This window comes from Siniperca chuatsi, linkage group LG18 (genome assembly GCF_020085105.1).
Source record: "Siniperca chuatsi isolate FFG_IHB_CAS linkage group LG18, ASM2008510v1, whole genome shotgun sequence".
NCBI classification, from domain to species: Eukaryota; Metazoa; Chordata; class Actinopteri; order Centrarchiformes; family Sinipercidae; genus Siniperca; species Siniperca chuatsi.
The window spans coordinates 1,006,468-1,034,378 of NC_058059.1; the positions used below are offsets into that span (position 1 = coordinate 1,006,468).

Genomic DNA, 27,911 nt, shown 5'->3' on the forward strand with positions numbered 1-27,911 from the left:
TTGTGTCTATCAGATGATGTCTCTCTGTGTTCCAGATGCTTGTGAATGAAAAAGCTGCAGCTCTTCAGGAGGAAGTGGACGACCTGCTGATGATGCCTTTAGATCTGCCCACAGATTTAAAAACACAACAACTCCTTTGAGTTCGTTTCTTACAGAGAAGTTTTATTCTCTTTGTAAACTTTGTTTTTTATTGTTTTGTTTCATTTGTTTGAAATATGTATTAAAATAATGTACAAGAAAGACACAACTAGATTTCATTTTGTGGCAGTCAGTGATGTGAAGACGGGTGGTGGTGGATTTAACTACACTACAGGTGTGCACACCTGGAGCCAGGTGCGCCAGACGTTCATCAGTACTAAGTGGAGTTTTATCATCGCTAAATTAAAACAGGTTGCACCTCACTAACTAGTTCTTACGTAGAGATTAGTTGTTACTAAACATTTATTTAAATATACAGTTTAAAGTTACAGTGACATTAATAGACATTTCTGTAAATGTGTGTAATTTACAGCCGCTAACTGCAGGTGGAGCTGTTGTGTAGCTAACTGAACCAGCTGACAAAGCTAACGTTAGCATGCTAACATCTGAGCCGTTTAGAGTGAGTAAATAGCGTCAGTTAGCTTAGCATAGTCACATACTTCCCTCTCATTATAAACTGCATGTCTGCAGACAGAAATAACACTAACACCTACATTCACAGATTTATCTTTTAGCCTCTAAAACTAATGTTTGGAAGTTGCTAGCTTGTGACACTACAGTGACTTCCTGTTTACATAGTTAATTGCTCCTGATTGGACGTTTATCTGAAGGCAACAGGCCGCCTGAAATCTGATTGGCCACCCCAGGTGTCACCCCGTTATCCTAAACTATGATTGGCTCTCTGCCCGGTCGGGGGGGCGGGATCTTAATTCAAAACAACAGTTTGAGGAGGACTTCGTTTCCTTCTGTAGGTGGAGTTTCGTAGCGGTGTAGAGCTACAGGACAGGTCGCCATAACGTAAATCATTAAGTTTTAGGGTGGAGACTGGGTTTAAGGTTAGCTTCCGGCAAGTAGTGGTAAATGTAATGTCCCTGAAAGTGATGGAAACACGACTGTGTGTGTGTGCGCGCGCACTTCATGCAGGCCAGTGGGCCACTCGGGCCACCAAACAGTCTGGACCACTGGCCATAATGTCACGTGAGAGTTTTTAACTTAGCTGGTGTGAGGAGCAGCACCGCCTGGGTGGAGCTCAGCCTCCACCTCCACCCAGGATCAATAAAGCTTCACCGCCCGATAATATCACATCACAAGTTACATGTTGATTATGTAGTTGGCCAATCAGGGAGCGGCTCCGTGTGCGGGTCTGGCCGGGCTCGTCCCGGACACGATCCGGTTCTGGTGTGAACGGCGTGGAGCCGGAGGAAGCGCGTGCCCCCCGGCTGTAAACAAGAGGCGGCGCTGCAGGAAGTGCTCCGCGTGTGTTGGAGGGTCAGTCTGCAGTCATGAAGTCTGTGGCGGTCCCGGTCCTGGTCCTGGTCCTGGTCCTGTCCCTCCTCTGGTACCACACTGACGGAGTCCACATCGTAGACCCGAACCGGAACTCTTCCGATGTGGGTGTGGATCTGTCCGCGGTGATCCGCCGGGTGGACCGGCGCTTTCTGTCCGTCACCATCGATGCCAGCCTGGCTTCGGAGGAGAAGTTCGTGTACCTGCTGGCGTGAGTCCGCCGAGATCCGGACTGCGGGGTCACAAAGTGGCTTTGTGTTTAAACCCGCTTCCGTCTCACTTTAACACTTTAAACGAACCTTGTTAAGCGCGAGATCTTCTGCCCGAGCCACTTAAACCAGGCTGAGGTACTTGTACTGCACGCGGGTACTTTTACTGCGCTGCATGTATTTGTTAGCTTCAGTTGGCTGTTAAACTGCAGACTCATATTTTGACATAAAAACTGTATTAAACTGATCGATCATTATCAAAGCAGCCGTGAATCTAATGAATAAACTGATCGATTGTTTCAGCGCGCGCGTGTTACCTGAAGATGTCTCGTTATATATTTGATGATTGATAAATATCTTATTAATATAACACTGAATTCTGCATAAAAACTGGCGTACTAAGGTCTATTTCATATAAAGTTCACAAAAAAAATCTAGACTTTGAGCTGTAACTAGTGATTTATAATCGATTAATCTACTGATTGTTTTCTCAGTTAATCACTTTGATCTATAAAATATCCAAGTTGTCAAACATTCAGTTTACTGTGATAGAAAACAGATATTTTGTTGTAATTTTTGCTTTTAAAAAATGAGAAATATCAAAAAGCGTCACTGTGTGAAGGCAGGTTAGACCTGTTTCATGTATTTAAGACACTCCGAACACAACGTGACCATTTGAACGTGTGAATATTAAGAAAATCTGTATTTGTGTTGGATCCGTTTTACCGGGTTTCCCCTCTTTCTTACATTTCTTGCTCAAAATCACCAAATTACACGTAAAATGTTGTTGTTCTTCCCCTTCAGGCCTTCTTCTCTGAAGTTCAGTCTGTTAGAGGAGCAGAAACTGCTGTAAACCGACCATATACTGAAAGTCACATCATCATTATTATTATTATTATTATTATTATTATTAATAATAATCTTATCTTCATTGCTCTGATAAAATGTGTTCTTTGCTCTGGAAGCATCATAAAGGTTTCACAGTTCATCAGCACTGAAGTCTTTGTTTTGTCTTCTGTAGCTCTCCAAAGGTCCGGACTTTGGCCAAAGCGTTAAGTCCGGCTTTTCTGAGGTTTGGGGGGACCAGACAAGACTTCATGGTGTTCACCCCGCAGAGGCGCCGGCCGGCCTCCGGCCTCACTGCAGGTACCGTCACGTGTTACTGATCCTGCAGGACCTGGAAAACCTCTGGTAGCGTATAATGAAAATAAGGGTATACTCAGGTGTGCCAGGTCACATGTTCGCACCTGCTCAGGAACCACAGCCCGACCTGAGAGTCTCCTTTCCTCAGAAGTACCCCGGAAACAGTCGCACATTAACAGCTGGGCTTTATGTGTGAAATATGGAAGCTCACTTCTGCCCGGAGAAGAAAATGATGAATGCTAAAAATTAAAAATGCGATCGAGATTATGACTTACAGTTTCTTTATTCTCATCATACAAAACTTTTACTGCGTGTATTTCTTTCTGTCGTTGGCAGAAACGTTCCTCCGCAGTTTACCTGACGCTTGAGCACAGCCCTGAAACAGCTGTTCTGACCTCCCTGCTGCCTTCGATCAGTGTCCAGTTTTTTTACTAAGCTACCTGCTGTAGCTCAATAAACTCCCCACTGGAAGGGTTTCAGGACGAGCACGGCGGACGCAACTCAGGCCACTTTTTGAGTTTTATTGTGCACACATACACAATAAGCATCCACAAGCCAGTTATGTGTAACATTTAGCTCGTCAATTAACCAATCAATTAGGTTGCTAGGTCGTAAACCTGCAATGAAAACACAAAACAAACATCAGAATTAACTACTGAAATTGCACAATCGTGAGACATTAATTCTTAATCCGAATTACTAGCGATGCCAGTTTACACTCACCAGCAAGCGCACCAGCCCCGATCAACAACAGAGTGAAAATTTAACCTAGGTGGCGCTTGCGCACTGACTAACTTCACATACAGATAGACAATCTGGTGACTGGGAACGATAATAAAACATATCTGTAACCTAGTAAGATTATAACATATATGACATAAATGTGCCTACATTTAGAATAAGATGGTAATTATACACACTTATTTCTTCAAATACCCCAGGACATGATGATAACATCTATCACTTGTAATATACATACGCAAAACAAATTAGTGACACCTGCTGGAAAGTTCTACAATCATGTTGATCAGGATATTGATTTGGCCTGTCAGGCTCAAACTTCCTGTGTTTCCGTCAGTTTATCATCTGTTCCTGTGGCGTCGTGTTGTTTTTATGTTTTCAGTTGGACGTGAAAACTGCCTAATACAGCCCAGTATCACAGATCACAGTTTGCCTCAAGGGGCTTTACGGTCTGTCCTTAGACCCTCGATTCGGATCAGGAAAAACTCCCCAAAAAACCTTTTAACGGGGGGGGAAATGGAAGAAAGCTCAGGAAGAGCAGCAGAGGAATTGTTATTTTATTTTATTTTGACAATCCAGATATCTTTTTGAATTGTTATTTTATTTTATTTTGAAAATCCAGTTACTCCATCGTTTCCCCACACATGAATTCGCCGCTTTGCTCTTGAATGGTTTGGCTCCACTCGGGTCATCGGACGGTGTTTCTTTCTGCACTTTAATACATAAATGCATAAGTAACGTTCCCTCCCTGCCTGTCGTCGTTAGAGCAGTCCTGTGATGAGCTGGAGTTGCCCTCCTGGCTGGAGGAGAGGCTGAAGAAGGAGTGGACTCAACAACAACTGATCCTGATGAGAGAAGACCTGCGGAGGAAGTACAGAAGAGTGAAGTTCACAGGTACGAGGTTTTTCTTGGCAGAAACGTTCCTCCGTAGTTTACATGACGTGTTCCCGTCTGGTTTCAGTTCAGCACTGAAACATCACATGTTACTGTTCCTGCTGGACCTGAAAACCTCAGGTAGTCTGTAATGATAAAAACGGTGTTTTGACTTCTTGAGCCTATAGGTTCTGTCCGAGGTTTCTGCCTCCTTTTAAAGGGAAGTTTTTCCTTGCCTACGTCGCCAAGTGCTCGCTCGTGGTGGGAATATTTGGGTCTCTGTGAGTAATATTATAAAGAGTCCGGTCCAGAAACGTTCCAGTCTGGTTTCAGATTTAACCGCAGCGCTGAAACAGCTCTTATCAGAGTAATCAGTGACTTTAAGATCAGCATGGATCCAAAAAGTATTTTAGTTTTGCTTGACCTCCCTTGCTGCCTTTGACACAGTTGATCGTGATATTGTAATAAATTTGGTCAATCGGGCTCAAACCGGTTTACTTTTTATTTTTAATGAACAGGAGCTTCTGTGTTTCCATCAGACGTTCATCATCTGTTGAAACAAACATTTTATCAGGTTCCACGCGGCTCGATGCTTCGACCCCTGCACTTTAATTTGCTCCTGTTTGGCGACATTATAACGAAACATAATATATCCTGTCATTCTATGCAGATGATACACCGCTGGACATTTCTCTCTCTTCTGCTGATCCCACTCCTATAAACAAGACAGTAAACTGTATTAATAGTTATTTATTACTGGACGGCCACATTTTCTTTCCAGTAGAATCAAGATAAGACCTCATCTTTATTTGTAGCCTGATTTTCTGTCTTCTTCGGCCTCTTCTTATACAAACAGTTACACCTCTGTTACCTTCCTCCTGCGACAGAGTACACTGTAGATCTGCTGCACTCCTTCGCCAACTGCTCGGGGATGGATCTGATCTTCGGGCTGAACGCTCTGCTGAGAACAGCTGACAACGCCTGGAACAGCAGCAACGCCCGCTCGCTGCTGCAGTACTGTGAGTCCAGACAGTACAGGACGTCCTGGGAGCTGGGCAACGGTACGCTAACGGGATAAAACGGGTTTATCTACTGTCAGCGATACAGCCGCAACGATCAGATTGACAGAACATTAATCGGCAAATAGTTTTTGATAATCGATAAATCTTTTTTTTTCATTTTTTCAAGCGGAAATGTGATGATTTGCTGCTTTTCTTACACACACACACACACATACTTGTTAGTAGGATACATTCATTGTTGTTCATTCCTACATTGTTAGTTTGGCTCTGTACATGGGATTTGTTGACAAGAAGAAACATAAAATGTCACCAGATTGATACTTTTAAATACTAAATTCATTTTAATCAGAGGTGTGTGTGTGTGTGTGTGTGTGTGTGTGTGTGTGTGTGTGTGTGTTTTCTTCGACTCTTTGTTCATTATTGGAGTGAAACGACAGTAATATTGAAACACTGTGGTCTCGTATCTGAGGTTTGAGTTTCACTTCCGTGTTTTCATGTCATGCGACGCCTTTAATCACCTCACTGCGGACACAGGAAGTTATCTCGTGTTATTTTATCTGCCTGAACTGTTTGTTCTGTGAACAGTGGTTTTGTGTTACGGCGACACAGGAAGGCCCGCAGGAAGCGTAACATCAGAAACCATTTCACTGAAAGAGAACGGTGCTGGTTTTGAAACAGTCTGCATCAAAGGGAACTCTTCTGTTTGTCCTCAGAACCAAACAGCTATGAGAAGAAGGCAGGGGTTCGAGTGGATGGATATCAGCTGGGACAGGATTTCACCCGTCTCAGAGAGATGATGTCACAATCCAAACTGTACCAGGACGCCGGACTGTACGGGCCGGACGTCGGTCAGCCACGAGACCACCGGACAGACATACTGGAGGGGTGAGAGGTCCACGTTCACTTCAATTACAAACATGAAATAAAAATAACAAACCCGGCATTTCCTACTTCAATTCTCGAATAAACGTCTACAATCTGGAATGAAAAACTTTCAGGATCTTTACATTGATGATATATTTTCCTCGTGTCATTACCAAGAAACTTTTTTTACAACTTAGATTTCTGCACATTTTCCAGTGTTGAAGCTCTCCTCACAGGGAGATTCATATTATCCATTATAACAGATACTGGACCATAGATCCCTGTTGTCCCGCCTTTGAGCAATGCATAATTAAAAAAAACCAAAAACAGTATAAAGTATATTAAAATGAAACAGGGTGCATTTCAAGATACTGAGTATATTTTCAGAGACAATATTAGAGTGAAAAGTGTCCAAAAACAGCACAATGAACAAAAACAACGTCCATGGAAGGATGCATTTAAAATCAATCAACCAATCAGGCGTCAGACGCAAAACCGTAATCAGAGGAGCTTCTCTTTAAAATAAGAACAACCGGACAGTTTGTTTCAGTTCAGCTCCCCTTAGATCCTAAAATATTTATCATGAATTAATGCCCGAAGGATTTCAGTATAAAACAGGGCCAATACGTACTTATTGATATGTTCGTCCTGCAAACAAACAGGCCGATAGCTCTTAACTGGAAAAGTCAAAACAAACCATCCGTAGAGAAGAATATCAAGGAGGTGGCGTCATGTTCGGCACGAGAAAAAATCACATTCATCCTGCAAATGAACAGGATACGTTAAAGGAAATATGGGAATCTGGCAGAAATCACTCATTCTGCGGAGGAATTCATGTAAACAGGTTTCTTCTTTAAGATGAATGTGGATCCTTGTGCATTAAGTGTGTATGTGTATATATATATATATATACTATGAATGCTTATTCTGTACCAGCAGTACGTTGTATTGCGGGGATGGAGGGGAGGGTTGGTGTGGGTGTGGTTGGCCCTGACACGTTTAATCTAATATTTATTTTACTTAGCGCAGATATGTGCAGCTCATTAAAACTCTGTTACACTTGAGTCGCAGTCCCATGTGAGCTGCGGACTTTGCTCCAGAGGTGTTTACCTCGGCCGCTGCGCCGGCTGTGGGAGCGCTTGTTGTGTTTGCTGTTGTACCGATAAAGTTTGAATCACTCGGATGACTGTCGATCTCTCGTTGCGTCGTGGCCGCAGGTTCCTGCAGAGCGGAGCTGAGGCGGTGGACGCCTGCACCTGGCACCAGTGAGTTCACCTGCAACCTCCACAAACACACATGACGTCGTTTAACCAAACTGCACTCCAGTTATTGACTCCTGAGGTTCACATCACAGACTCCTCATTGCTTATTCAAGACAGATTATAAATGTGTCTAAAAGTAAGAGATGATTTACGGTTTACTGTAAATACATATTGAAACCGGACGATACAGAGAGGCGGCTGAAGAAAGAATCTGTGAATACTGTGAACAACTAAAGTCTTTTTATTCTCTGCTGACCTTTTTATCACGATTAGCGACAAACAGTTATATTAACTCCTTTAGCTCCTCCCTCTGAGTGTCAGTCTGTATGACCCGAAGTCACTAAACTGGACACTGATCATTATCATCTCTGCAATACTTGACATAATTGTGCAATACTCTGTGTTAATACTCCTGTGCAATATACTCTTTTCAGTTTAAAATTCCCTATTTATTGATATTTATTCATACTTCTATTACTGCTGTGCAATATCCTCCGTCTCATTATAATCTTAATAAGCTGCACTTAACTTGGCAGTTCAGGCACTATTACTTTATACCGTATTATTATCATCAACCAGTAAACCCACTTTGTACTTCACACTTATTTTATTTTATACTTATACCTACTTGGTACTTAACATATCTGACCTGTATTATAGTGTATTATATTTTTTGCTCAGTGTGCGCTGACGTGACAGCGAGCTGCTGTAGCGAAAGAGTTTCCCCTCGAGGATCAATAAAGTATTTCTGATTCTGATTAGTGACAAGTTCCAGATTTAGATTCGAAGTGATGGCGCTTTAGTTTAATTGTTCTTGATGATGATTTCTGAATATATTTCTGAAGCATGGAACAAGAGGAGAAACATAGCTTAATAATAAATAAATCCTACTTAATTTATATGGATTACAGGCTATTTATTCATCAACTGAATCGGACATACGATGGAAAGTCGCCCTGACGTGAACACACTGTACGCACACGTAGATTTAGATTAGCTCAGATGTGTTTATACTTGTATTCATGTGAATATGTTTGTTTAATCTCCTGGGACATTATAAGAAGCTCATATTTGATATCTCGTGTTCTTAGATGCTGGTGAGTTTATAAATGTTTGATTTGCTGATGCGTCTGAATAAATCCACGAAAATAAAACCATTCGTTGATTGGTTCGTTCTCCCTCTCCTGTTTCCTAGTTATTATGTGAACGGGAGAGACACGTCGGTGGAGGACTTTCTGGATCCAGAGGTTCTGGACTCTCTGGCCTTAAAGACCAATGAAGTCCTGGAGGTAATAACGCGCAGCAGCAGTGGACGGATACGACGACTCCTCGGTGTTTGATGTGTGTGTGTGAGACGTCCAGATGTTGACGTGGATGTTAAAAATCCGATCTATTTTAAATCTTAGTGATGCAGAAACTGTTGTTCGTGCTTTTATCTCCTCACGCCTCGATTACTGTAACAGCCTGTTCACTCGTCTTAATCTAAAAACTCTGACAGACTGCAGACTGTACAGGACTCAGCTGCTCGGCTGTAAACCAGGACCCAGAGGTGCGACCACGTCACACCTGGTTCAGCCTCTTTACATCGGCTCCCTGTTGGTTTCAGGACTGATTTTAAGATCTTGTTGATTACTTTTAAGGCTCTTCATGGCTCCAGACTATATCTTAGACCTTGTAGTCCCTTATGAACCTTCACGTAGTCTGAGATCTTCGGGCAGGGGTCTCCTGTCTGTTCCTGAGTCCAGGATGGAAACTAGGGGGACAGAGCTTTTGCCATCAGGGCCCCGAGGCTCTGGATCAACCTGCCCGAAGACATCAGGCTGTCTGAGTCAGAGTCCTCGTTTAAGTCTCGTCTCAAAACCCATTTTTATCTGGAAGCAGATCCTGATTTTACCTGAACTGTTTATTTTACTGCTTTTGTGTATTTTATATTTCATCTTTCACTGTGGTGTTTTATTTCTCCTGTTGTGAAGCACTTTGTACTTTGTTTTGATAAGTGCTCTGTAAAAGTATATAAAGTTTTATTATAATTATTATTATGTTTTCTCTCCTGGTTCAGACAGTGAAGCTGGTGTCTCCTGGGAAGGCGGTGTGGCTGGGGGAGACGAGCTCAGCCTACGGAGGAGGAGCCGTCGGACTGTCGGACACGTTCGTCGCAGGCTTCATGTGAGTTAATTCGAGTCGAAAGCGAATGTCACATGCCCACAAGCGCTGTAATTGTCTTTAACAGGAAGGCCGTGGCGTCTCAGGGGAAATAACATGTGGTTGATTGAGTTTACTAATTACCCAGCAGCCCCGGGCTCATGACAAACCTTAAAGCCGTCCTGCTTATCACATGTGCTTTCCATAGTAAAAGCAACACACTGTGGTTCTTAAATGATCTTTTCATACATAATAGAACTATCTGTTAACACTGTGTTATTAACACTTATTAACACACGTTATTAACACGTGTTATTAACACTTATTAACACGTTAACACTTGTTTCTGGGTTATTAACACACGTTATTAACACTTGTTTCTGGGTTATTAACACACGTTATTAACACTTATTAATACATGTTATTAACACATGTTATTAACACTTGTTTCTGGTTATTAACACATGTTATTAACACTTGTTTCTGGTTATTAACACACGTTATTAACACTTGTTTCTGGGTTATTAACACACGTTATTAACACTTGTTTCTGGGTTATTAACACACGTTATTAACACTTGTTTCTGGTTATTAACACATGTTATTAACACTTGTTTCTGGTTATTAACACACGTTATTAACACTTGTTTCTGGGTTATTAACACACGTTATTAACACTTGTTTCTGGGTTATTAACACACGTTATTAACACTTGTTTCTGGGTTATTAACACATGTTATTAACACTTATTAATATATGTTATTAACACATGTTATTAACACTTGTTTCTGTTATTAACACATGTTATTAACACACGTTATTAACACTTGTTTCTGGGTTATTAACACACGTTATTAACACTTGTTTCTGTGTTATTAACACATGTTATTAACACTTGTTTCTGTGTTATTAACACTTATTAACACATGCTATTAACACTTGTTTCTGGGTTATTAACACTTGTTCCTGTGTTATTAACACTTGTTTCTGTGTTATTAACACTTATTAACACACATTATTAACACATGTTCCTGTGTTATTAACACTTGTTCCTGTGTTATTAACACACCCTTCAGTGTTAACACGTTTCAGTGTTGGTTATATATGTGCTGTCTGCAGGTGGTTGGATAAACTCGGCCTGGCAGCCAGACTCGGCCTGGATGTCGTGATGCGGCAGGTGTTCATTGGTTCTGGGAGTTACCACCTGGTCGACGAGAACCTGGATCCTCTTCCTGTAAGACTTCTTTAATCATGTGTAACTCGCTGTATGTCTAAATTGAGTTTGACACGAGATGTGTTTTTAATCTAAAAGAAATTGAATTCTGTGTTGAGTCCAGGTTCGTCTGTTTTATTTAAAGTACAATTACTCATAAGTGCACTTAAGTACGACTTCGCCCTCAGATTTCAGAGGGAAATATTGTTTTACTCAAATACATTTATTTTAGTTACTTTACAGATTAAGATTTTACATAAAAAACCATATGATGATCTTTTAAAATGAGATGAATTATTACAGATTAAACTACTCAACAGTATATTAGGTACTCCTCGCCCAGATAAAACAATAAAATGCTTCTTACATGTTATATACATCAGTGATAGTAATCCGATAATATCTAATGATTAAAGCACTCTTAAAGGAACCAGTCTGCATGTTGACTAGTTTTACTTTCAAAACTTAAAGCTGCATGATTTAGGTTTTCTTTGTCCACACGGGGGTTTTAGAAGCTGTGAATACGACATCTGACGTATTATCAGCTGATAAAGTTAGCTGGCTAACATGTTAGCGAGCCGCTGCCCGCTGCTGCTGGAAACTGTGTTGATTTTCATCAAACGAGCTCTGATAAACCCAAACTCTGCAGCAGACAGAAGCTGTCAGAGAGCAGCTGCTGAACATAGCGGAGCATCTAGCTGCTAAAGAGCCAGATGTTTCCCTCAGCAGCTGCTGAACATAGCGGAGCATCTAGCAGCTAAAGAGCCAGATGTTTCCCTCAGCAGTTGCTGAACATAGCGGAGCATCTAGCAGCTAAAGAGCCAGATGTTTCCCTCAGCAGCTGCTGAACGTAGCGGAGCATCTAGCAGCTAAAGAGCCAGATGTTTCCCTCAGCAGCTGCTGAACGTAGCGGAGCATCTAGCAGCTAAAGAGCCAGATGTTTCCCTCAGCAGCTGCTGGAGACCAAACACAGAGCTGACGGAGAGAAGACCGGACTGACGTCCATCAGGAGACACAGACACGCCTCCTGATGAAGCGTCATGTGACTCTGACACGCCTCCTGACGAAGCGTCGTGTCGCTCTGTAGCTGCTGGAGGCGGAAACAAGCAGCTGTTTGCTAACAAGTTAGATTCAACCACCTAATGAAGTGATAATATGTCAGGTGTGTTGTTTCCGCTGCCCCCAAGTGGCCAATAAATCAGTTAAAGCAGCTTTAAGTAAACGATCTGAACACTTCCTCCACCTCTGCTCAGCCTTTCATTTAATTCTGAATGAGCTCTAACTATGTCATGTGTCTTCTTTTAGGATTATTGGTTGTCTGTTCTCTACAAGAGACTCGTCGGACCGGAGGTTTTGAAAATCGAAGCTTTTTCCAGCTTTGCTCGTAGTAAAAGAGTGAGGCTGTATCTGCACTGCTCGAACAAAAAGAGGTACTCCTGCTTTAAGCTCACGTGTTCAGTCAGGTGCAGCTGCCTGTGACGCCGTGTAGTAACTCGCTGCATTTATGTGTATCTGTAGTTACAGCAGCGGAGCGGTCACGTTGATATCCATGAACCTCAGTAAGAAGCCGGCCAGGATCTCCGTTCCTGCACTCGTCTCCTCGAGCACAGTGGAGGCTTTTGTTCTTCAGTCGGGGGAGGAGGGGCTCTACTCCAGGTGCCCGTCAATACAACCATTTATCACCGAGTTAGGCTGAAATCTTCTCTCCTCGTGTCATGTGAAAAGTCACGCTTTACCTACTTTTAGTGCAAAGGCTTCATAAGAAAGTTCATGTGTTGCACAGCGTCGTTACTTTCCTCATGCAGTTTGTCGCTTTGCTCAGAGTATGTCGACATTAAAGGAGCACATGCAGTTCGGTTTACTGGTCGTGGTTGTAGTTCTGCTAACAGAAAGTCTGCGCTGCGAACTGAAAAACACTATCCAGGTGCATTATGGGAAATGTAGGCTCCAGTGTTTTTAGGACTAAAAGTCCGGATATCTCCACGTCTGCTGCTCAGATGCGTTTCGTTTCGTCTCTTGTGAGTCCTCTGACTTTATGGAAGTGACGACTAAATGCTGGAGGACTTTTTTAAGCAGGATAAAGTTTAAAAAAGCATCTTCTTCTGTCTGTTTTGAGCCTCTGTCCACACTAAGCCTGTTCTTCTCCTCCCAAAACTGAACTTTTTCAAAACTGTCTTGAAAAACAGAGCTTATGCAAAATCAGCTGCCCGGTGCGGCTCGGTGGCTTTGCGTTAAGAAGACAACATTTAGTTGCTTCTCTCGTTTTAAACGCCACGAACACACAGCTGCTGTCATCCTAAAATATCGATCTTGTCTGCATCGCGGCAGCCTGGGAGTGACTGCTGGTTAACATGTGACGTTTATGAGACATGATTTGTCACGTTTCATACTTGTTTTGTCGACAATAGAACCGGCTCGCGTTGGCTGTCGTTTTCCAGCCGAAAAGAGGACAAAGAAGAAAATATTCCTGTTGTTCGGATGTTCAGAATGAAAGCGACCTGGAAACACTCGTATGGACGCATGTCGCTTCAAACCAAAACACATTTTAGAAATGAGACGCAGTAATGCAGACGTAGTCTTAATCTTTAGCTTTTTTGGAACTCGCTTTTCACTGAAAACAAATTCATATCTTGTTTGTTTAATTTGCACACAGACAGAAATGTAAAAACCTGTTTGTGGTTTCATGAGGAGTTATGTGTTGGAACTGTGACTGCGTGCAGCTTCCTGAAGTCACAGTGAGGTTGTTGGGTTTGGTGCCGGTGAACTGGCGCTATACAGATACTTGCCTTTACTGTCGGGCCTTCAGCTTTCTGCAAGGCACAAAAAAGCAGCAAACCCTCACATTTAAGCTGGATCCATCAGATGTTCTGCATTAATTAATTAGCAAAATAGTTGCTGACAAATGTTTTGTTGACTGACGAATCGTTTCATTATTTTGAGACTGATGTAGCGAGACAGAGTCCTCCGTCCTTGCACGCTGTTCTTTGGCTGTAAACAGCAGCTGATATAAAACACAAAAGCGAGCTGTGAGGCTTGGGGGGGCATCACCTGCTCCTCCCTCGCTCTGAGGGTAGTTTCTGCACCCTGACACGATGATCGAATAAGTGATTTCATGCCCCTGGCTGAAGTACTGAAGCTGAGTCTATAAGGGAGAGGAGCTTCTCTGCGGAGAGAATATCTTTCACTGCTCACACACACACACACACACACACACACACACACTCTGCTGTATAAAATGAGTTGACTGTGTGTTTTCTGAAGGTCTGTGAAACTGAATGGAGAAGTGTTGAAGATGGTGGACGATAAAACTCTTCCCGCCTTAAAAGGGAGCCGCCTGCCTCCGGCCGAACGTCTGCAGCTTCCTGCGTACTCGCTGGCCTTCTTCGTCCTCGCAGACGCTCGGGCCGCAGCCTGCATCCCGGCCCGCTGACATCAGCACGGACTCCTCAGGTGACATGTTTCTGCACACGGTCGTCACTACTGAAACCAGCTAATTTAACGCTGAGAGCTGCTCGTCGCTGGACTGGAATTACTTGAACTCAAGTGACCTGAGACAGCAAATAGATTTGGTGCTGTTTTGTTTTGTTGACGTTCTCTCATACAACGGATGCTGGAGTGTCTTATTCATGGAAAAATATTACATGCTGTGCTAATAAAGATTTTATTTACTAATTGCGTTACACAAAGGTGGTGACGCTTGTGACCCAAACCACTACTGGTCTAACCTTCCCTGTCTGTCTAAAATCCTAAAATCATGGTCAACTAATGCTAACATGCTGATGTTCAGCAGGTATAATGTTCACCATCTTAGCTTAGCGTGTTAGCATGCTAACATTAGCTGGTTAGCAGTGAACACAGAGCGCAGCTGAGGCTGATGGGAGCGTCAGCAGCTCTGCAGGTGTTTGGTCAGAAACCAAAGTGTCGGACACGTTAACATGTCGACCTGATGGTGGCGCTAGATGGAAAGTCAGAGGATCAGCAGAGTTATTACAGTTCATCCTGAGGGGAGCATGAACGATGAAGCAGCTGCTGAGACGCTTCGGTCCGGATCAGAGTGGAGGAGCGACTGATCAACGTGGCTAAAAATCAATCAGATCCAAACCAGGTTTTCTGCCAGTTTTCCTTTTTTTTATTTGAACTTAAAGACAAACACTGAATGTGATGCTGCAGCAGGTTCGCGCTCAGCTCAGAGACACGTTACTCCTCCTGCTCCTCCCCGTGCGTGATGATGTAACACAGAGATCTGTAATCCAGGTTTCCTGCGGTGTCGATGTTCGACGACTGGAACATCTGCTTCACCTGCAGTTAGACAGATTCATATCACTGATGCGTGAATGACAGGAGTTATCGATGTAGCTGACTTCTGGATGATCGCTGCGTTAAGCTTCATTTAGTCTGTTTTTTTCCATTTTTGAGCCCTAAAAGTTAATTTTAACAGCGGTGGAAAGTAACTCAGTACATTTACTCAAGTACTGTACTTCAGTACAAAGTAACTAAATACTTGGAGTATTTCCACGTTCTGCTTCTACTCGACTACACCGACTTTTTGCTCCACTACGTTAATCTGACATCGTAATTTACTTTGCAGGTTCAGATTAATCATACAAAATATAATCAACAAATAAATCAGGATGTGTTATTGATTTGAGATTAAACTTTATTGATCCACGATTCACAAGCTACCCAGCAGATAATGGAAATAAATTAAAATGAGCTCCACCTTCAGCAGCTGACACATTAAAGTGATGAACACATGAATGCACCAACAATTATAATGCAATGATCTGTATTATTCTGCATGATGAAACTTTCACTTTTGGTACTTTAAGTGCATTTTGATGCTAATATTAATAATAATACAATGATAATTGTACTTTTTAGTTTTAGTAAAAATGTGACTTTTACTTGTAACAGAGTATTTCTACACGGTGGAGTTGCTACTTTTAGTGAAGTGCGAGATCTGAGTTGCATTTCAACAACTTTCTGTTGGCAGAAAGTTGTTAAGATTCAGATGTTGACACGTGATGGAAATCAACGCGTTACAAACCGTCTCTGACAGGAAGTTTCATCATGAAGCAACACAGTGAAGCTGCAAGATTCTTTACCTCCTCAGACGTGAACCTGTCTGCTTGTGTCATCAGTAGCTTCTGTAATCTGCAAAACAAAACAAAAACAGAAGTATTTCATTTCAGCAAAGTGACGTTTCTAAATCTAAACACACAACTGACAACTTACTCGTCTTTGTGAATGAAGCCTTTGGCATCGGGGTCGAACATTTTGAAAGCGTTTAGGATGGTGTCTTCGGGGTCTGTGCCTGCACACACAAACCAGAGACAAAGCGTATGATGGCACCTGTCCAGCTCCGTGTGCTCAGGTGTTCCTTTCCTCTTTAGAGTCAGCTAGCTGATTTAAAGCGAGACTACAGTCGAGTTTCCATCCAAATTCAGAGCAAATTTAAGCTGAATTTCCAGAAACTCTTTAAAATAAAACGTGACGCGCTGCTGCTGCGAGAACGCGAGCTCATTGGCTGATGGAGGTGAACAGCTGGTGGAGCTGATCCTCCAGCCGCTGCCGTTAAAGCACCGCAGAAGAAGAGGACGCGGCGAGACGACGCCATTAAGAGTTCAAACGATGGGAAACATGATGGAAACGTGGCGTTTCTATTAGTTTATTGATGTGAGGAAGGCTCCAGCCTCCTCATCGCTCCACACACAGCTGATGCTTTCAGCTCCTCGGGCTTCATCACTTCTTCACTCGGTCTGTTTCTGGATTCATCCACAAACAACAGACATTTGGGCTTTTATTCAAATTTTTTTTAATGTTCAAATTGAAAATACGCATTAAAGCAGGTGGATGGAAACAAACTTCATGTAATTTCTGAAAGAAGAAGTAACACATCCTTCCTCTTACTTCACTAAAACGCACATTTGTGCAATTCAACACGCTGTTGATACAACCTGTGTTGGTCTGGTAAGACCAGTAGCTTATGGAGGCTAATGTTAGCGAACTGCATTTATGTGTAACTGACATTACGCAACGTAAGACTCCTTCCTTCTCGTGCCGCTGTTACGCACTTTGTGAAGGCGGCGTCTTCAAGCTAAACCAAGGTCAAATTGCTCGTTCAGCACTCGTGAAATCAGGTCTGTCCGGTAAATATGAAGCTACAGGCAGCCGGTTAGCTTAGCTTAGCACAAAGGGGGAAACTGCTAGCTAATTAACACATCCAATCAAAAACCAAGTGTAAAAACAACAAGTCGTTTTTTCTTTTTATGGGCGATTCTGTGCTGGACTGTTTCTTGGCCGGGTGTAGTGACTTCCCGAGGTCTCGTCGTCATCACGAGGTTGCCAGATGAAGTTACTGTAACAACCAGTTTACAACTTGTAAATAACGTTCGCGTCAACATCGAGTCAAGTCGTGATTAAGACTGGGGAAACTCTCAAAAGATTTTGCTGAAAGCTCCGATACCGACTTGGCGACAAATGACGTGGGCCTGTATGTGGGATATAAAACATGGACGCCTCACGTCAGCCAAAGTCTGTAGATCAAAGACCTTAAACCCAAATTTAACGGGAAGGATTGTCAACGTACTTTTTAACTGTCACACAACCGACTCTGCGGTCATATAACCGGCTTGAGTTGTCGGATGGAAGTTGTAAACATGGGAATCTCCAAGAACTCCTACACTTCCCACCATGCAACTTGATAGCGTCTCTGTACACCTGTGAGCGACTCCTCCTCCTCCTGAACTCTAAATTGGTCTTAATGTGTAAACTGGGGTTGCTTCTTTAAGGTTCTCACCGTGGAGCTTTTCTCCGAACAGGTTGAGGAACATGGTGAAGTTGATGGGGCCCGTGGCTTCTTTCAGCATGTCTTCCAGCTCGTTGTCCTTCACGTTGAGTTTACCTGAGCGAACAGCACGTCCACGTCACAACCACGCCACGTCTGACTGATACGTCTAGAAAACATTTACACTCGGAGCTACAAACCCAGGGATGCGTATGTGTCCTTGAGATCTTCTTTATCGATGAATCCGTCCCGGTTCTGGTCGATGAGTGTGAACGCCTGAATTAAAAAGACGAACACGCGTGAGTGCAAGACGAAAACTTTCCGACGATTCTCTCGTGAATGTGACTTTACCTCTTTGAACTCTTGGATCTGAGTTTGTTCAAACATGGAGAAAACGTTGGACGAGGCTCTCTGAGCTCTTTTGGCGCCTCCTTCCTTCTTCTTCGTCTTTCTGCTCGCCTAAAAAAATGTATACAAATATTATCGTAAACTCAAAGACAGAGAAGAGTTACCATATACATGTGTGTGTATATATATTTTCTGACCAATATTGGGATTGTTTTCTATAAATTGAACTCCAGGCCTGTATTTGTGGTCTATATAATATTAAAGCCCCTGAAAACTTGGTTTAAAAAGTATTTTTTTTTAGAACATTAAATATTTATGACTAAATAAACAACAATCAAACTTAGTTATTATTTATTAAACGCTCAACAGAAGTCTGTCCATGCTAGCAGCTCTGTGAGGCTGTACTTAGATTTTACTCGAGTAAAAGTACAAAAGTATTAGCAGCAAAATAAACTTATTATACATTATTATGCAGAATGGCCCATTTCAGAATAATATATACTGTATATTATGTTATAAATATTGCTGCATTAATGTTCATATCAATCTAATGTTGCAGCTGGTACGGATGGAGTTAATTTTGACTTCTTTATACACTGCTGGGCAGCTTAATCTATGATCGTACATCATCATTGTTCTGTATTAATAATCTGCGCCTGCAGGTTTAAAATCAACGTAAAGGAGTAAAAGCACAATGTTTCCCTCTGGGATTAGTAGCGGAGTGGAAATAGAAAGTGGCAGCAAATGGAAAATGATTTCTGCCCGCAACGATAAAACTTTTGTCAGCGTTTAAATACAACATTTCCACAGACTCTGCAGCAGAGATCGGACTTGTGTGACATCACGAAAACGCCTCTGATGATGTCACCTGCTGCTGAATGACAGCTGCCTTCTTAAAACACAGCCGGAGGTTTTCTCATCATCTCACCGGAGGCATGTTTCTACACAAAGCCCTTTGGATTGCTGTTTTCAGGTGTTCGGGTAAACCCGCCTGACACGAGCTGCCCTTTAATTCGTCACGTGACGAGCACGAAAACAGCAGCGTAAAGACGAAACCCGAAGCTTCGTTTTTCAAACGTCACAATGACACAGAGCGCGTTTGTTTACCAAACCCGAGAGGTGACCCGACAGCGGCCGAGAGGTGACCCGACAGCGGCCGAGAGGTGACCCGAGAGCGGCCGAGAGGTGACCCGACAGTGGCCGAGAGGTGACCCGAGAGCAGCCGAGAGGTGGCCCGACAGCGGCCGAGAGGTGACCCGAGAGCGGCCGAGAGCTTCCTTTCGTCGTTGGTCCGGCTGTTAACTTTAACTAACGAGGACGCTTCATTTTGCTGTTCATGAGTCTTTCCCCTCCTGCAGATTTATGGAGTTAATTCAGTAAGAAGTGTTTCAGATAAGAGAACGGATCACGTACCATGTCTCCTCCTCCGGGCTGTCTGCGTGGTGCGGGCAGTGTGTCCAATGATTTGGGAGCAGGGCGTTTAAATACAGCAGCTGTCTGGGATGCAGAGAGGGGATGTGATGATAGTCTGGATGAAGCCGGGTCTCTGGGGGGGGCGAGCCGGGACCGAAATGGGACCCCCAGCCCTGCAGAGTTCCCCTTGTATGGGCAAGATGTTTGGTAAAACCTCGGTTCTCCGGAGGCCCAACAACAACTGCTGCTGCTGATCAGAACCTTTTAGAGAGTTTCTATTTACAGAGTTTAACATTAGAGATGGGGGGGGGCAGTTATGAAACAGGAGACTAAAAGCAATTTTTGTCTTTTGTGAACAACAGTTTTTACTTTGAGCTTCGAAAACCAAACAGTACAAATCAAACTTTTGACATTTCAAATGAGCCATTACCCCCATCCCCATCCCCCAGAGCGTGTGACATCAAATATCAGAGTCAGAATCAGAATCAGAAACACTTTATTGATCCTGAAGGGAAACTCTGTTACAGCAGCTCGCCTTTACGTCAGTGCACACAGGAGGAAGTACTAGCAAACGATATGATGCACTATAAAAACTATAAAACAGGTCAGAAAATAAATTAAGTACCAGGTGGGTATAAGTATAAGATAAACTAAGTGTCGAGTACCAAGTGGGTTTACTGGTTGATGAAAAGTACAGTATATCAATAACAATAAATAAGAAAAACTAACATGGGAAAACTAAATACTGCACAGCAGTATTAAACACAGAATATTGCACAATCATTTCAAGTATTGCAGAGATGTTAATGATCAATGTCCAGTTTAGTGACTTCGGGTCAAACAGACTGACACTTAGAGGGAGGAGTTAAAGAGTCTGATGGCCACAGGCAGGAATGACTTCCTGTGGCGCTCTGTGGTGCATTGTGGGGGGATGAGTCTTCCGCTGAAGGTGCTCCTTTGTTTGACCAGCACGTCATGGAGCGGGTGGGAGACGCTGTCCAAGATGGCGTGTAGTTTACCCAGCATCCTCCTCTCTGACACCACCGCCAGAGAGTCCAGCTCCACCCCCACAATGTCACCGGCCTTACGGATCAGTTTGTTGAGCCTGTTGGCGTCCGCTGCCCTCAGCCTGCTGCCCTCAGCCTGCTGCCCCAGCATGCAACAGCACACAGGACAGCACAGACTCATAAAACGTGAAGTATTGAGGTTTGCATGTGCTGATTCATCGCAGAAACAGTCTGTCCACAGTGAAACTACACGATCTTAATGTCCCGCAGAAACGCTGACTCGTGTCCAAAAGGAAGCTGAAGTAGTCGAATCCATCGCTGAGCAAACAGCCGTAAGTCCTGCGTAACACTCATCTGGACCTGTTGTCACAGCAACAAGTCCTTAAACCCAAACCTGCAAAAGTACGGCTTATTGACAGTCAGCTGGATCAGACACGAAGTGTTGATGTAACTCTGGCTTCAGAGGAGCGCGTGCAGGTTATTGAGAAATCATCGTGATCTGTTGGTGTAATTATCACATTTAAACAAAATAAAAGCTTGTTGACTAAAAAATAAAAATAAAGACAGAAACTCAACTGAAAGATTCTGACTGTTAAAAGATCAAAGCAGCCGGAACATGTGGATATTTAATTTGACATTTAAATGGGAATTTGTCATTTGAACAACAAAACGCATTAAAATTATTAACTGTAGAAAAGTGTTGCTGGTTTTTAAGATCTTTTAATAAGGATTCAGTTTAACAGTAGTTTTATAATTATCACTTAAAAGTGTGGAAACACCTGCGGCCACGCACCAACACCTAACATGAGGCTTTTGTCCCAGTGCATGCTGGGAGGGTTCCCAACACACCTACCTCGTGTACCTGCAACCACATGATCAGCACTCAGCCAATCATATCAGAGCTGATCATGGTTTCAACTCTCTACTCTTGCCTTAGTTATTTATTTATTTATTTACACATGTACTTAATTAATTTATTAATTGTTCATTAATATAAAAAGACAAAATATTGGCTTAAAGTAACAGAACTTAATAACAAATACATTTTAATACAAATAATTTCCCTACTTGATAATTTAAGCTTTATACACAAAAGCAACAACAGAAAACATCCATTCAGGTGTCTGAGTATTCTGGCTTTGAAGTTACAGAACATAGATTAGTCAACATGATCAATATGTGTTCAAATGATTGTATTTGAAGCAGTTTGATCCTTGTCCTCATGGCGGCGCTACAGTCATTCTGCTCCTCGTGTTGCGTTCACGTGGCGTAGAGAAATTTGGCACACATGGTGTTTTAACAATGAGTTTTGTTATTGGTAGTAGCAGCATGTTCATCCAGCTGAAACCAACCTGTAAAATGTGTAAAAGCGGATTCTGTGGCAGGCCGGACACCAAACCCCATAGAAAAATCTAACAATTTATGAATTTGAATATGGGGAAAGGAATATAACTGGCAGATGACTCATTGTGATGTGTATTCTCAAAGTCGGCATACAGAGGACCTAAAAAGAAGCACTTACTATTACTAAAACTGTAACGTTTATAACAGAGTCGCTCTACTCCCACGTTTCTAAAAGGTTTCTAACTCTAACAAATTCTTTCCAAAATGCTGTTTAATGTATTTTTATACAATGCCAAAGTAGATGCTGGCTTTACTTATTTAAAACTGTCCTCATCTTCTAAATAACAAGTATGGACATCACGGCAACTTTAAATTGCTTAATTTGGGAATGGAGTTTGGTATAAACAGAAAAAAACATGTTCATAGACTGATTGGTCAGGATTTGTTTCCAAAACAAGCTTTAAACCAACTCAGAAACGACTTCAAAGACCATTATTATTATTATTATTATTATTATTATTGTTGTTGTTAATATTGTTATGTCTGGGTCTGTCAGGTGTTTGTTTTCAGAACACCTCCAACAGTGTCAGCGAACCAGTGCTGCAAAATAACTGAATACATTTATTAAAATACGGTTTTGACGAACTTGTACTTGACTCGAGTACTGAGGGAATATTGTACTTTCATACTCCACTACATTTATTCAGACAGCTACACTCTGGTTACATCACAGACTAAGATTTGATATAAAACATGCTACAACATTAAAATGCTACTGACGTGTTAAGGTATGCTTTTCATGCAGACTAAATACTTTTTAAAGTACATTTTGTGGTAATAGGCAACACTGTACTTTCAGGCTGTTCAAGTTATGTATTTATTTTTCATTTGTTTTACTTTTCTCAGAGTTCTGCATTCAAGATTTTACTTTAGTGTCAAAATATCCTATAATATCCTATATATCCTATATAATAAGTACAAAAAGTAAAATGACTCATTATGCAGAATAATGTATATATTATTACTGGATTATAATTAATGATGCAGTAATGTGTTCATAACTTTAATGCTGCAGCTGATGTTTTGCTAAATACTGCCAAGCAGCTTGTAAATTCAAGGGATCAATGAAGTCTTTTCTTTATCCATAATAATAATACATCATCATTTATCTGTTGGTCATATTTTGTATAATTAATCTGAAGCTGAAGGTTTCCCCTGATGGTGGAGTGGGAGTGTAAAGTAGCAGAAAGTGACAGCACTATGAGTTTCTGTCCTTATGTTTGGTAAAACTTTTCAAAAGAGATGAAATGAAATCAGAAAGAGATGCAACGCGAGAGAGCGACGCCTCGGCGCGTTTCTTCCGCCGCTGCGGTGAACGCGTGAACGCGTCGCATTAACACCGCGTTAGTACTACACTACCCACAGCCCCCCGCGGCGAGCCGTGTTGTAGGAAATCCGTTTGCGGCGGATTATTGTAATCCGACAGAGGGTCTGGACGACGACACATCGGATCACGACAACACAAAAAAAAAAAAAAAAAAAAAGCCGAGCCGAGCCCAGCGGCCTGTAACAGATGCTGCTCGTCCGAGAATAACGGGATAAAGTGGCGCTATGATCTGACGCAGTGCTCGGCGCTCCTGCAGGCAGTCATCGGCGCTGCCCGGGCCGTTTCCTGGACCAGTCGATTCATCTGACAGGCACCGACAGCGGCTTGGCTTCAGCGCACCGCAGAGCAGATAGGAAAAGCTGTATTTGTTAGTTAAAGAGATCTCTCTCCCCTTCCCCCCTTTCCTTCCCCCCCTCCCGGTCAGGTTTAACTCCAGCTCGGCTCGGCTCGGTCGCCCTGTCTGCGGAGTGAAGCGCTGCTGCTGCTGCTCCGAGCCGCCGCCGCCGCCGCCGCTGTCACACGACTAGCTAGCGCGGCTAGCTCACTCCAGCTAGCTAGCTAGCTAGCTAGTAAGGAATTTAGCAAGTTTAGTCAGGAATTTTAGCAAATTCTCCGACCCGCAGAACCACAAGGAGGGAGGATGTCGGCGAAAGAGCCAAACAAACTCTCCACCACTGAACGACCTATCAAAGGTACGTGGCGTTTATTTCTTAAAATGTTGTTCTCGGGTGCAGGAAGTTAACGGGAGGCTGCTGTCGGAGCTAGCTGGCTAAACGCGAGCAGCTTAACGCGCCGCTGGATGACAAGCCAGCCCCGTTAACAGTTAATTTACTCGGGGTTTTGTTTTTGTTTTTGTGTGTGTGTGTGTCGAGCCCGGTGGCTCACGGTGCGTACTGCCGCCTCCTCCTATCAGGGGGGGGGGGCGAGGTAGCCAGGTTATGCAAGTTAATCAACCCAGCGTCAGCTAACGAGTTAGCTTCTTTTTTTTTTTTCAGCTTAGCTGTCCGAAGTGCCAGATGTCAGCTATGCGTTTGACATTCAACTGTTAACGTACACATGCGGCTCAGGCTCAGTCGGTGCGACGCCCCGGACACCGGGCTCCTGCCCTCGACACCCCTGCACTGTCTCATGATGGGATGGGATGGGATGGGATGGGGGTTTGTCTGCTCGATAACGTCGTGTGATGGGACATTTTATGGTTGTGGATGTAAATGCAACGCTGCAGTGTTGAATGCAGGAGGTGTGTGTGTGTGTGTGTGTGTGTGTGTTGGCCTGAATAAGACAGCCCTTCCCTTGCCAACAGCTGTTTTTAGAAAATGACCAGAAACACTTTTTTTTTTTTTTTTTTTTTTTTATTAGACCAGCTGCAGAGATCCTGTTAGTCCAGGTCCAGGTCTGTCCTCAGCCTCGGATCCCTTTTCTCTCTTATAATAGTGAAACATGAAATATTTATGTTTCAGCATTACGTAACTCTCAGTAGAGCTGAGACAAGTAGTCATTAATCAGCTGGTCGATCGGCAGAAAACCCACTGACAACTATTACAACAAGTATCGATTACATAATAAAATGGGAGGATTTTCTTCCGTTATTATCAGTTGATGAACTGATAGTGAAAGTTGACTCAACACACTCTCCTGCCAGCTTGTCAGGATGATTTATTCCCCATTGTGACATTTTGTGACACCGGTGTTGCACCAAATTCTGTGACCCAATTAGACATTTCTGCTATATTCCCACTGCAAACGTTTCTATAATACTTGTTCACGTGCTTTTATTTTGGTAGCAGCTGTTATAGCAGTAGTGTTTAGATTGGGTCACGTGTTTGGATAGTTGAGGTAGCAGAAACTGGACTGTCCAGGTGCGTCTGTAGAGAGCTAACACCTCACCTGTCAATATCTGGTCATCACTTAATAGTTGTTTTTTTCTTCATACAGTTAATCCTCCATGTTTCATAAATGTTTATTCTTGTAATTTGAACTGTGTTGCCTGCAGAAAGCTTAAAGGTTCGATTATTTCAGAGCTCAGTCAGACGCCGATTATTCAAAATCTTTAATGCAAATTAAAGTCTAACGTCAATTATTTAATAAAAAACTACTAAATCTACTACTACTACTGCTAAAAATGTTGTTGTTATTATTATTATTATTATTAAGGTAATAAACATATTTTAACAGTTTGTGTGAAACAGGATGTTTCTACACAATCAGACATGTAGAAGAATTGCTGCTGTTTAGACTCGGCCGCTTGGAGTTTCAACTGTTTATCCAACATCTGCGTGGGGACGTCCGTCTCTGCTGCCGTCTGTCCTTCAGCTGGTGTCTCTCTACCTGCTGCACTCAGGTGTGTCTGGTCTCAGAGAGACGAGCTGCTTAAATAAAGGCTGTGTGTATAACCGAGGGGACGTCGTTCGTCCTCCAGCAGAGCTGCTCAGACTCCAGCAGCCCTGAAGCCGCTCCGGAGGTGTCCCGTCTGTAGGTGTCCCGTCTGTAGGTGTCCCGTCTGTAGGTGTCCCGTCTGTAGGTGTAGTGTGGTACTTGTGGTTTTTATTATCCATTAATTATCAGTATTTATTCGTCTGTTTCTAATACTTCCTGCAAAGTGATGCAACCTGTGAACACATTGGGGTGTTTTGGATAGTTTCGAGTTTTTCAAATGAATCAAAGTAACCAAAGATGTCACGGCACTGAGTTCAGATCCAGTCAGCTCCAGCTGAAGTGCGTAATGTGACTGTAATTGCTGCCGCTGTGCAGAGACTCTGTGCAGAGACTCTGTGCAGAGACTCTGTGTGATCTGCTACTCGCTCTTCATTATACAGTAAAATAGATCTGGTTACTAGAGGTTGCTCTAAAAATTTGGAGGTTTGGCAGATTATGCACTGAATCATTTTTAATCGTCGTCTTTATCGGTGAAGTGTATGAACGTCACGGCAGACTGGAGTCTCTGTTAACGGGGACAAACCGAGGGACGGCTGTCTCATGTGGACGGGTCCAGCGGCGGTTAAATGCACGTCGGTGTCCGCGTCGTGCGCCGGTCTCCTGTGTGAAACGTCTGCATCTTTGTGAGCTGCTGGACGATGAGCTGCTCTTCGTCGCTCTGCGGGTCTCGGGCTGGACTTCAGTCTTCTGGACTTCAGTCTTCTGGACTTCAGTCTTCTGGACTGCGTCGACGCTGCGGCCGCTCTGACGGACAGCGCGCTGGCGTTCACGTTCGCGGTCTGTTGTAGTTTTGATTTGGTTTCACTTTATTGTGTGAAATTTGTCTCGCGTCCGAAGACGTACGCAGTTTCTCACACACAAACAAAACATTCGACCGAACACATATTACATCACACATTATGAACACGTAGCTGCGGGGCGACCAATCAAATCATCGCTCACTTTTACTTTCAGAGCTCAGGTGTAAACTGTTGCTAATAACTCTTAGATGTAAATGACCCTGACCTTTCAAATTAATGCGAAAACCACATCGTTATGTAGACTGACGTTCTCTCAGCACCTCCAACTCTGACTCACTTCCAGCGTCCTGTACGACGCCCACTGGTTTAAAAAATATATCGTCTTCTATTCGAGCCCAAATGCTGTTTTAGTATTTAGTTAACCAGCGGGTTAGTTATGTTGTGCTGTTTTAGTATTTAGTTAACCAGCGGGTTAGTTATGTTGTGCTGTTTTAGTATTTAGTTAACCAGCGGGTTAGTTATGTTGTGCTGTTTTAGTATTTAGTTAACCAGCGGGTTACTTATGTTGTGCTGTTTTAGTATTTAGTTAACCAGCGGGTTAGTTATGTTGTGTGTCTCTGGGTGAAGGGCAGCCATGTATGATAGGCTCAGACGGTTAGGAAAGCTTAGGAGTGTAAAGCTGCAGGAAAGCGTCACTTCATTAAACCTGCCTTCTTGAGGCTGCTGGTCCGTCAGGAAGTCAACACACACACACACACACACACACACACACACACACACACACACACACACACACACACACACACTATATGGACTGGATCGTTTTGCTTCACCCGTTCAGCCTGCTTCTGTTCCCTTTGTTCGCTCATTAATCTGTGAGACTCGTATCACAAACAACAACAAGATTTCTGTAATGTGAGTCTTCACAGGTCTAAGATGCTGGACCTGATCCACAATGGACCCATGGAAAACCTGCCAGAACCGAAGAGAGACCCATTCTGAATAGACCTGCGTGAATTAGACCCGATCCAAAATAGAGAGGACTCCAATAGAGAGAGAGCACCGGCACGATCTGTCGGTTAACAAGCAGCAATATACACTCAGTGGCCACTGTATTACATCCTGGCATGGGCCTAACGTTACATTCATTAATACATTTATCCAATATTTGCTACTGACGTTTGTACCCCAGTACGCCCACAAGCGGGACGTTATGGTGATCCGCAGCGTGGAATTTAATATTTTCACATAAGAGAGTTTAGTGGTCCTTAGGCCTGTCACGATAATCATTTATCGACTTATCGAGGTTAGCAAAAACGATCGAGGTTATGTCCGTATACAGTGCGATACTGCCTGTTGCGTTCACATGCGCGTGTTTATTTGGAGAAGAATGTCGCCGGCATTTTAACCAACATGATGTCAGAATCAACGGCAGCGTTTTCCTGCGCTGTAAGACTCGGGCACAGCGCCTGAGCCGACTGTAACAGAAAAGTCT

The 27,911-nt window shown here is 43.0% G+C and overlaps 4 protein-coding genes across 12 annotated transcripts in view; 3 read left to right on the forward strand and 1 right to left on the reverse strand.

Annotated features, from left to right (window-relative positions):
- helq (helicase, POLQ like) overlaps positions 1 to 27,911 on the forward strand; it is a 180,346-nt gene that overhangs the window by 15,058 nt on the left and 137,377 nt on the right. For 3 of the 5 annotated variants that reach the window (XM_044173585.1, XM_044173581.1, XM_044173586.1), the window contains one exon: positions 36 to 252. The exons of 1 other annotated variant lie outside the window; for it this stretch is intronic. In XM_044173585.1, coding sequence (XP_044029520.1) covers positions 36 to 140 — 105 coding nt within the window. In that variant the 3' untranslated portion in view covers positions 141 to 252. Of the gene's footprint in view, positions 1 to 13; positions 253 to 27,911 lie in introns of those variants that run through there. One more of the 5 variants, XM_044173582.1, reaches the window with a different exon arrangement.
- hpse (heparanase) lies at positions 460 to 14,666 on the forward strand. 3 transcript variants are annotated; one of them, XM_044173587.1, is made up of 13 exons: positions 464 to 1,696; positions 2,716 to 2,840; positions 4,344 to 4,472; positions 5,122 to 5,180; positions 5,308 to 5,512; positions 6,187 to 6,358; positions 7,555 to 7,602; positions 8,795 to 8,888; positions 9,659 to 9,765; positions 10,861 to 10,975; positions 12,260 to 12,384; positions 12,473 to 12,610; positions 14,216 to 14,666. In XM_044173587.1, exons 1-13 carry the CDS (start codon positions 1,482 to 1,484, stop codon positions 14,382 to 14,384), a joined length of 1,701 nt encoding a protein of 566 aa, XP_044029522.1. In that variant the 5' UTR covers positions 464 to 1,481; the 3' UTR covers positions 14,385 to 14,666. The 3 variants fall into 3 exon arrangements, with proteins under 3 accessions (XP_044029524.1, XP_044029522.1, XP_044029525.1); XM_044173589.1 differs by lacking the exon at positions 7,555 to 7,602 and having other exon boundaries at positions 460 to 1,696; XM_044173590.1 differs by lacking the exon at positions 5,122 to 5,180 and having other exon boundaries at positions 474 to 1,696; positions 5,339 to 5,512.
- LOC122865321 (myosin light chain 5-like) lies at positions 15,061 to 19,560 on the reverse strand. Its single transcript, XM_044173598.1, has 7 exons — positions 19,503 to 19,560; positions 18,093 to 18,200; positions 17,942 to 18,017; positions 17,754 to 17,858; positions 16,190 to 16,268; positions 16,060 to 16,108; positions 15,061 to 15,253 (listed from the first exon to the last, which is right to left on the reverse strand). Exons 1-7 carry the CDS (start codon positions 19,503 to 19,505, stop codon positions 15,152 to 15,154), a joined length of 522 nt encoding a protein of 173 aa, XP_044029533.1. The 5' UTR covers positions 19,506 to 19,560; the 3' UTR covers positions 15,061 to 15,151.
- The window catches only part of ppp3ccb (protein phosphatase 3, catalytic subunit, gamma isozyme, b), a 29,654-nt gene continuing 25,041 nt past the window's right edge, over positions 23,299 to 27,911 (forward strand). For 2 of the 3 annotated variants that reach the window (XM_044173592.1, XM_044173593.1), the window contains exon 1: positions 23,299 to 23,932. In XM_044173592.1, coding sequence (XP_044029527.1) covers positions 23,881 to 23,932 — 52 coding nt within the window. In that variant the 5' untranslated portion in view covers positions 23,299 to 23,880. The remainder of the gene's footprint in view (positions 23,933 to 27,911) is intronic. The other variant, XM_044173591.1, reaches the window with a different exon arrangement.

Excerpts from the sequence above, each read along its gene's own strand:
- hpse (XM_044173587.1), top strand. The coding sequence starts at position 1,482 with ATGAAGTCTGTGGCGGTCCCGGTCCTGGTCCTGGTCCTGGTCCTGTCC. Across the intron at positions 1,697-2,715 it reads AAGTTCGTGTACCTGCTGGC|CTCTCCAAAGGTCCGGACTT; the intron begins GTGAGTCCGCCG and ends TGTCTTCTGTAG. Across the intron at positions 9,766-10,860 it reads ACGTTCGTCGCAGGCTTCAT|GTGGTTGGATAAACTCGGCC; the intron begins GTGAGTTAATTC and ends TGCTGTCTGCAG.
- LOC122865321 (XM_044173598.1), bottom strand. Across the intron at positions 17,859-17,941 it reads GGACACATACGCATCCCTGG|GTAAACTCAACGTGAAGGAC; the intron begins GTTTGTAGCTCC and ends CTGTTCGCTCAG. Across the intron at positions 16,109-16,189 it reads GGCTTCATTCACAAAGACGA|ATTACAGAAGCTACTGATGA; the intron begins GTAAGTTGTCAG and ends TTTGTTTTGCAG.